We start from the raw sequence: 9,712 nt of genomic DNA on the forward strand, positions 1-9,712 counted from the left end.
CCTTTTATTCTTTATGGCTGCATAACTTGAGTGATTGAGGGTGGAGTGAAGACTCTCTTTGGAATGTGCTAATATTCTGTTTTATGATTCTTACATTTAATGGTCCATTTTAGCTTGCACTTTCAACCTCTGTTTAAAAAAAGAAAAGCTGAAATAAGTAATCATCTGGAATACATCATTATCCATTGACATAAAAACTTAATAACCTGTGGCTGTCATAACTTTGGTTCAAGAAATGCATGCTATAAATTTAATGTATTTTTGCAATTATAATTTTTCAGCTTCAAAGTGCAATTTTTCAGTTGTTAAGCTTTGCTGTTTTGATAAAATAAGGAAAACTGTAAAAAAGAAAGGCAATGGGTAATATGCTGTGTTTTAATATAAACTTATTTAGATAATATTTTCTTAAAAAAAAATCAGTAAGCTAAGACTTCTTATCAAAATTAGTTATTTAGAAGTACTGATACACTATTATAGAAGACATTGATTGAATAATAAAGAGGTTTATGTAAATAAGAGATCTTCTTGTGTTACCTTGGTTTATTAGCAAGCTAAAGTTCTGATGATGGTATAGGTGACTGTATGTTCACGGTGTGACTGGTAGTTGCCTGTTCTGCAGCTAATGTTACCAAAAGTAAATATAACTCTCTAAACTCTGCAGGTACCTCAAGTGTAGCTTCAAAGTATGAAGAGCTGGAGTGCCTTTATGCTGCAGTCGGAAAGGTTATTTATGAAGGACTTACTAATTATGAAAAGGCCACTAATGCTAACCCTTCTCAGCTCTTCGGTAAGTTTCCCACATCTCTAGTAGATGTATGGAGAGTGCCCAGTAATGCGTATGATCTTTGTCACAAGCTTTTATTTTCTGTAAGGAAATTGAAATCTCGTATCATTCAGAGGAAGCTGTAGGAAGCATTTGGAGCTTACTTGAGAGACAAGCTTGGGATGTCTGTCAGCTTTGAAGAAAGGGACTGGGGGGTTCCTTGCATTCTGTCTTCTCTGGATAACTGATTTGGGAGCAATTATTTGAAGTGGGGAGCTGCAGCTGTGCTAGATGGAAGGCTTCTGTATTCACAGTGCATAGGAAAAAGATGCATCATTCAGATTGACCAAAATACAAAGTAAAAGTTACTGGAAACTTGCATATTGAAAAACCAAACTCCTGTGGATACTACTCTGAGATACAATAGAGTATTTCAAAGAATGTGTGTAAGCATTCTTACATGTTAATGCTTTGTAAGTTTTTTTTCAGTTGTTCTTAAAGCCTCATTTATTGGGGAAGATTTAGGTATTTATAGATTTTGAATTTTCAGTAAGTAAGAAATTACAAAAATACTATTTTTTTTCTTTATTAAGCAAATCTGAGTTTTTAGCATATATTGTTCTGAAGACCTGAAATGTTCTTCTTTTCTTATTCTTTGTACACACTTAACTGGTAGAGGTAGGAAGATTTAGGTATTTATAGGTGCTGAATTTTCAGTAAGTAAGACATTACAAAAATACTATTTTTTTCTTTATTAAGCAAATCTGAATTTTTAGCATATACTGTTCTGAAGACCCGAAATGTTCTTCTTGTCTTATTCTTTGTACACACTTAACTGGTAGAGAGCTCAACTACGTATTACAATTACAAAGTTATATTGGAATAATACAGTTTGGCCCAGAACTGGTTGTGTTGGTAGTATGGACCTGAAATTGCACAATTTTGGAAAACTTGCTGATTTAAATGGCAAATGTCCTTCACTATTCTCCTCTGTCATCTGTGTAGGTAGTTGCAATTTTGCTTTGGGAATTGCCTATTTGTCAGGTGTCAGGATGTGCTTTACAACAAACTAACCAAGAAAGATGTTTCTTACACTGTGTCCAGAGCTCACTTAAAGGCAGCTCTACAATCTAACTGTCAGGTGGGGCGTGTCTTCTTAATTCTGTGTGTAAGAGGTTGAACTGCGTGTGCCAGATTTTGTGCACATCTGAGAAGGAAAAGAAATAACTTTTGAAGCAGCCATTCAATGAACAAAGCATGCTTCTATAAATTTTGTTGTAGGCTTTCCTTGAATTATGAAGTTGCAGAAAAGGATAGCAGGAGGTTTTTTAGAGGGTATAGTTTGACAGATGTGTGTACTTTTTAAAAACAGTTAAGTGTTTTAAAGCATAGGTGTTGCTAAACTGATTGGTTTGCGTGTATATAGATAAGGTTATATTAAGATAGGCATTGTCAGCCACTGTGGGCAACTTCAAGGGTCTGTCATCTTGTAGGCATCATGCATTCATAAACTGTACCAAAATTACCTCTTTCAATAGTGTTAACTTTCAATCTATAGTAACTGATTTATGAAACTTTATAAAGTTTCTAGATTGGAAAAACCAAGATTGTGTATTTCTTTTATTTTTAATTACTAACCCCAATCTTATTAATGTAAAATTTTTGCTACTAAAACAAATGTGCAACATTAGGAGTAGTTTCATTTTGCCTCATTATCTGTTTAACTATATATATTGAAGTATCTGCTCTCAATTCTTCTCTTTCTGTCTTCCCTCTCTCCCACTTGCCCTCCATCACACACTTATATAGAGAATTTTCCAGTATTTTGATTAATGCAAAAATAACTTTTGGGTCTTAGACTAAAGACTAAATTTTAAACTACAGTTGAGACTGAAAGTTTTTCTTCAAATCTATACAGATTTCTGGTACTTGTAACTTGGGAACTCTCATGCTGCTTTCAGGGCAGGACAAAATACAGCTAGAACATTTTCCTTTGTTCTCTCACAGAACGAGAACATCTGCATTGGAAACCTGCATCTTTCCTGTTTAATAGAAGTTTTTACTTCCTTAAGTATTGTTTTTATCTGTAGGTACTTTAATGATTCTGAAGTCTGCGTGCAGTAACAATCCCAGCTATATTGACAGATTGATTTCAGTTTTCATGCGATCTCTGCAGAAGATGGTCAGGGAACACTTAAACCCACAGGCTACAGCAGGAACAGCAGAAGCAAATACAGGTATTACACTATATAGTCTAAGGATGTTAATGATTAGAAGCGTTGTAAGGTATTAAAATCTCTTCATCCCAAAGGGATTTAAATGACTTAGTGGAGTTTTGTGTGCATTATTACATGTTGAAAAATACTTAAGGATTAGTGAAAAATATTACTGATATATTGAAGGATAAAAATGTACTGCGAGTTCCTGTTACCTGCTTAATATATACATTTCAGTATTAACCCAAACATTTCAGTGAATGGTTAGTGAATGTTTGTTGAGCTATAACATAGAAACAGTGGAAATTCTTCAAGAGTTTATAGTGTTGAGAGGAGAGGGGCTGACTTTTGATTGTTCTCTTTTCACTTTTTTTTTAACTCCTTCCTGTTTGATAATATTGGAACAAGTGTTTGTGAAATTAAGTTGTTGGAGCTGATGCTTTTGTTTTTATCTTAAAATAGCTTTTGTTTTTATCTTAAAATAGCTTTTGTTTTTATCTTGAGATAGTTTTTGTTTTTATCTTGAGATAGCATCTTTTTCAATCTGCACAATTCTGTCTATCAAATAAATTAAGTCATGAGTCACTGAAAAAAAATCAGTTGTTCTTGTAGAAGAAAATTCAGTGCTAGTAAAGGGTACTGTAATTTATTAATGAACAAACCACTGAAGAAAATACTTTGAAAGAATTGCTGCTAATAGATTCCCAGCCCATATTTTAATTTGGTAAATGAGAACCTTGCAAATTTTATTAACACTGAGGAATAATTGGAAAATTATTAAACTTGACAGATAAGCAAGTCAGGAAATTAACAGAACAGAATAGGTGTGCTGTGTCATATAGTATTTCTTTCATGAGTTTAATTGGAGTTTTTCAGTGCTGGGGTTCTGTAATACCTTTTACCAAAGACTTACGGAAAGGAAACAGCACAAGCTTGCCTTTAGGATTTTGAATGAACTTGGGGTTTTTTTGTTTTGTTTTGTTTTTGGAAGGAGACTGTCTCAGTTGTTTAAGAATGGAAAGTAGTAATTCTGAAAACATTATTTCTAGGGATATATTTTCAGGTAACAGATACTGTTGTTGCTATTTTTAAAACTACAGTAGCTTATCTTGAAAATTTTTTTTACTAAGTGTTTTATAGATGTATACACAATTCTAATTCTTTTTTTGGATCCATAGCAGGTACAAGTGAACTGGTAATGCTAAGCCTGGATCTTGTAAAAACTCGCCTGGCTGTGATGAGCATGGAAATGAGGAAAAATTTTATTCAAGCTATTCTAACATCTCTCATTGAAAAATCTACTGATGCCAAAATTCTTCGTGCAGTGGTAAAAATAGTGGAAGAGTGGGTGAAAAACAATTCCCCAATGGCAGCTAATCAGGTAAATTGAGAAGATAACATCCTTACTGCTTTCAAATACTGAATAACTATAAAACACTATTATAATTCATCAGTTTTTGACAGTGAGGTTTGTAAGGATCTGTTATATATGTTTAGATGCCCTTGATGAGGTTTGGAATGTTTTTCATCCCTTGTGAAAATAACTGGAGTTAAAGATGCTTAGTGTTTTATAGGCTTACATTAGGTGTTGATCTCAAATGCTGTTTCGCTAAGAACTTGTTTTAAAATAAAAGTTTTAAAATGTGTTCCACTTGAATAAAGAGATTCTTCAGGAGGAGGATGACTAATGCTGGTTTAAATCATGATATTCGTGTAAAATTTTGTGGCCTCCTCAATTTGCTGTGTTTCCTGTTAGAGTACTTGACAATGTAGTGCTATATAAAAGGACCTACACTTTAAAAAATATATGTTAGGTTTTTGTAATAATTGAACAAATTAATTTAGTCATAATTTTTAAATTCTCTATCATTAGAAGGATAAATGTTTGAGTTACTTTTCTTTTTAAGAACTATGACCTTCTATGAAGCTATTTTTCAGTACTTCAGAAAATGCAAGAGTGATATAAAGGATGACTGAGGTGTACTTTGAGTGTGCCAGTTCTTTGCATGTTTTAAGATGAATTGACAAAATTAATCATGTCTTCTTTTAACTCAGACACCTACTCTCCGGGAGAAGTCCATTTTACTAGTGAAAATGATGACTTACATTGAAAAGCGTTTTCCAGAAGACCTTGAATTAAATGCCCAGTTCTTAGACCTTGTTAACTATGTCTATAGGTAATTACAGCAATTAATCATTTACTGCAGCTTATTGGTTCATAATTTGTACCATATATGACCTTTATAACATGCCATCAATCTTTCTAGATCTGAATTAAGTGATTTTTTTTTTTTCCCCCCTTCCCTAAAATGCAAAATCAATTTATTTCACTGAGACCACAATATGTATCTGTGGAAGGCAATTTGAAAACAGAAGTTCCTTAGAAAATATTTTCTTTTTTCTCTTCACTAAAATATCTCCCTCACCCCAGTCTCTTCCTTTCTGAAGATACCAGGGCATCCTTGTCACTGGTTGTGTTCTAAACAATGTGCTGACAGCTGAAATCTGTTTGTCTTTCACATCTGTAGGGTATAACTTTTTTTTTCTTTTTTCTTGGAAATTCATTTTAAATTATACTTTGGGGAGAGTTACTTTGCTAGCTAAACTGGCAGGTTTTGTAACATGATGAAATAATTAAAATAGTTACCTTATAAAAAAAATGCCAGGTATTTAATTTTGTGCTGGTGATTCACTTTATTTCAACTTACTGCCTGCTGCTGCTCTGTTTTCTGGTTAACTGTGCAAAGCCCTGTCGTGGACATGGTGGTCAGAAGTTTTTATCAATGAATATAATTTGACATTTCAAGTAAGGTATAGATGTGGCTGAAATTGTTTCACAATTATGGTCAGATTTTCTCTTAGTAGAGTTTTTATGATAGTTCTGGGACAGTTTTATAACAAGCAGCAGTATTTCCTTTGCTGTTTCTCTCCAAATGCTGCACCTGGATGCACCCTGTGGGTGACATTCTACAGAATGTCACCTCTTTTTAGTATTTTCTATCCAAAACCTAGAAAGCTTCTCTTTCTAATGTTTATGTCATTTCATCTTTATTCATTTTAGGGATGAGAATCTTTCTGGTAGTGAACTTACTGCTAAACTCGAGCCAGCGTTTCTTTCGGGTTTGCGTTGTGCCCAGCCACTCATACGAGCCAAGTTTTTTGAGGTCTTTGACAATTAAAAAAACGTCGTGTTTATGAGCGCCTGCTTTATGTGACCTGTTCTCAAAACTGGGAAGCAATGGGAAATCACTTCTGGATAAAACAATGCATCGAGGTAGGGAAATTATTTGCATGAGAAATACAATTACTATTTGAGAAAAACCCTAATTTTATTCCCCGTTTTTCTTGGCTGTGTGTAAAAGCATTATGCAATGTGTGTCTTGTAGTATGTGTTATCTATATCAAAGCTAAAAATACCAAGTCTGCTGCCTCAGATACTTACAGTGGTTCTTAAAAATACAGTGTGCAAATGCTGATACCATGAAATGCTAATGCTTGGGTTTAATATCAACCTTTAAAATCTATTTTCTCTGCAAAAAATCTTAATTATCAGGTTAATACTTCTTAAGAAAATACATGTCTTATAAATGATGATGATTATAAAAAATACAAGAATTGTTTTAGTAGATGATTTTAAAAAAACCAAAACATTAAGGCTGGAGTGTCTGCTCCGTATGACAACTGTTAGGTGCAATTGCAGTGAAATGAAATTGCGTTTTTGGTTGGTTTATTTAAAACAAGATGGAACCAAACCTCTTTAAAAAAAAAAAAACCCAACAATTACTGTATTAAAATATGAGTTTAAAGGGACTTTGAGGATGACTTTGTACTCTTAAAAGTATTAGAACTCCTTCCAGAGAGATGAAAAACAGCACTGTGGTGGTTTTTTTCCACATCCTTTTTGAGAGGAATTTCTCTGTAACAGGGGGAGTCTATATACATTAGCTGATTGAGGGCAGTAAATATATGTGTTAAAAAGTACAAAATACAGAATTTAAACGTAGGAAATAACCGTTTCTTCAGCATTTTCAGAAAAGTCTTGAAAAAAAAAATCTTGAAAGTATAGTAATGAAATTCAACATGGTGACAAAATGTGATCAGATGAAGATGAAAATGTGTTAGTGTATTTATTGAATAAGGGTGATAAATAGGCCTTAAAGATATTCTTGCAACTTTTAAATTGTTGATAAATATCAAGCCATATTGATGTTTTCCTTGAAATACTACAGTAAAATGTATATTTAAAAACTGTCCTTGCTTTTTAATGTCTTAGCTCCTTTTGGCGGTGTGTGAGAGAAATACTACGATTGGGACAAGCTGTCAGGGTGCCATGCTGCCCTCTATCACCAATGTTATCAACCTTGCTGACAGTCATGATAGAGCAGCATTTGCTATGGTAACCCATGTCAAACAAGAGCCTCGTGAAAGAGAAAACAGTGAATCCAAAGAAGAGGTAACTTACAGAAAATATTATAGAAAAATAGATCTTTTTGATGGAATATAGCTCTTCCTGGTTTCTCATCAAATTTTGGGGAATATATCTTGAACGTGATGTACACAGATTGTTCAGTGTATCTCGTGTTTAATACACTGTGGTTTTACAATGCATGGCTTTCTCAGGACTTGAATTAATTCATTTAGCCTTTTCTTTACAATAGCACTATAGCAATTCTATATCTGAACCTGAAGAACTAGCAGAAATAAATAGTGAGACCTGAAATAAAGTTGATTGGAAGGGCATTTTGTATTTGTTTGGAAAAAAATCTAGAGTACTTAGAAAGTATCTGCGTGCTTTGAGTTGTTTACTTCTGTATAGGATGTTGAAATAGACATTGAATTGGCTCCGGGAGATCAGACCAGTACACCTAAGACTAAGGAACTTTCTGAGAAGGACATTGGCAATCAGCTGCACATGTTGACCAACCGGCATGACAAATTTCTTGACTCTCTTCGAGAAGTGAAGGTTGGTACAGGTCATTGGTTTCCTGACAAATAATTTTAATATTGAAATCTTCAAACTGACTTGACATGCTTTTTTTTTTTTTTTTTTCCCCCTTTATCACACTTCTGATTTTTTTTTTTTAGCCAATATTTGTTTATTTAGACATCTCTTATATTCTGATGTAATTTCTCATTTGCATAGGGTAAAAAAATTCTTAAGCGTTCACTTAATTGCTAGTTGTTACTGTATCCCTTTCCTACGAAGTTAAATTTCATCCTGTTCCAACTCTGAAGTGTATTTTAGCTGTTCAGTTAAGAAAAATGATGACAAAGATCAAGTGTAGGATCAAAAAAATTGGCATCTTATGTTTAAATAATTTATAAGGAGATAATTTTAGCTGAAAGCTATGTTGAAATAATTCTCACAGTAGTAACAGCTCTATCCAATTAACTTGATCATTACTGTCACCAAAGACATCAACTTCTTTCCTTTTTCCTTTTTTTTTTTTTGACTACAGTAATGAACCAGTCTTGATCAACATGAAAATAGGAGTAAATTCTTGTTACAGTAGGCTGTAGTGCTAAAGGAAACTTTTTTTTATATGTTGGTTGGAAAAGGCATTTGCATTACTGCTTAAAGTAATGTACAAGGGTGACCTGTTTTTTGAGAGTATTAATTGTATTTTTCCCATTGATACACTTATCTTCTCTCTTATTTTTTGTTTGTTTTTTGTTTTTGTTTCTAGACTGGAGCGTTGCTGAGCGCCTTTGTTCAGTTATGTCATATTTCTACACCATTAGCAGAGAAGACTTGGATACAGCTCTTTTCACGACTCTGGAAAATCTTGTCGGATAGACAACAACATGTGAGAATCTCTCTCTCATCACATACTAATTCCTTTTTGTAAATGACTGGTGCTTTAGAAAAATGTTTGTGTGTGACAAATTACTTGTTCAATTGCTTTGAGCAGTTTGCCATTCTCTGGGACTAGTGAATGCTGTATACCTCTATCAATACTTCTTTTGAAAGAAAGAGAGCCCTTCAATTTATAGAGAGAAATACACTTATCAAATGATTCTTCCCTGTATTAACAAATTTTTTAATTTAAATTCTCTTACTGAAAAATCTGAATGAACAGATAACTATTCTAATGTTTTTGATTTTTTTTTTTTTTTTTTCTTCTAGGCTCTAGCAGGTGAAATAAGTCCTTTCTTGTGCAGTGGTAGCCATCAAGTACAGCGAGATTGCCAGCCAAGTGCACTCAATTGCTTTGTGGAAGCAATGTCACAGTGTGTTCCTCCCATTCCCATCAGACCTTGTGTCCTGAAATATTTGGGTAAAACTCACAATCTCTGGTTTCGTTCTACGCTGATGCTGGAACATCAAGCCTTTGAAAAAGGACTGAGTCTACAAATTAAGCCTAAACAGACAACAGAATTTTACGAGCAGGAAAGCATAACTCCTCCTCAACAGGTAGTGTTAAATTAATTGAAATACTTTATGAAATGTGAAGAGAAAAACACAGTGACAGTATAGTACAATAGTACTATAGAATCATTTAGGTTGGAAAAGACCCGTAAGATCATTGAGTCCAACTGTAATTCTTTGCAGCAGTGTAGAACTAGGTGAAACCATTTCTGCCCCTGATTTTAAATCTTGAGTAAAAGTCTGTATTGTCTCTGTCTCCCTCAAAGGGAGTGTGCTTTCCCTAATCAAGTCTGTTGGTATATAACCTTAAAGAATTATTCGCTAAACAAAACTGAATTCCCCGTGAAGAGGTGCTGTTGGGTT

General features: G+C 33.7%; 1 protein-coding gene across 1 annotated transcript in view; it reads left to right on the top strand.

Moving 5' to 3' along the window:
• The window catches only part of LOC104522270 (transformation/transcription domain-associated protein-like), a gene marked incomplete at its 3' end in the record, with an annotated part of 76,293 nt that overhangs the window by 43,635 nt on the left and 22,946 nt on the right, over positions 1 to 9,712 (top strand). The window contains 10 exon segments of the mRNA XM_029084157.1: positions 650 to 787; positions 2,854 to 3,000; positions 4,158 to 4,360; positions 5,035 to 5,156; positions 6,041 to 6,153; positions 6,156 to 6,253; positions 7,253 to 7,432; positions 7,796 to 7,942; positions 8,667 to 8,786; positions 9,107 to 9,394. Of these exon segments, the coding sequence (XP_028939990.1) occupies positions 650 to 787; positions 2,854 to 3,000; positions 4,158 to 4,360; positions 5,035 to 5,156; positions 6,041 to 6,153; positions 6,156 to 6,253; positions 7,253 to 7,432; positions 7,796 to 7,942; positions 8,667 to 8,786; positions 9,107 to 9,394 (1,556 nt within the window).

The sequence above is a fragment of the Antrostomus carolinensis genome, unplaced genomic scaffold (genome assembly GCF_000700745.2).
Source record: "Antrostomus carolinensis isolate BGI_N321 unplaced genomic scaffold, ASM70074v2 scaffold14173, whole genome shotgun sequence".
Classification (NCBI taxonomy): Eukaryota; Metazoa; Chordata; class Aves; order Caprimulgiformes; family Caprimulgidae; genus Antrostomus; species Antrostomus carolinensis.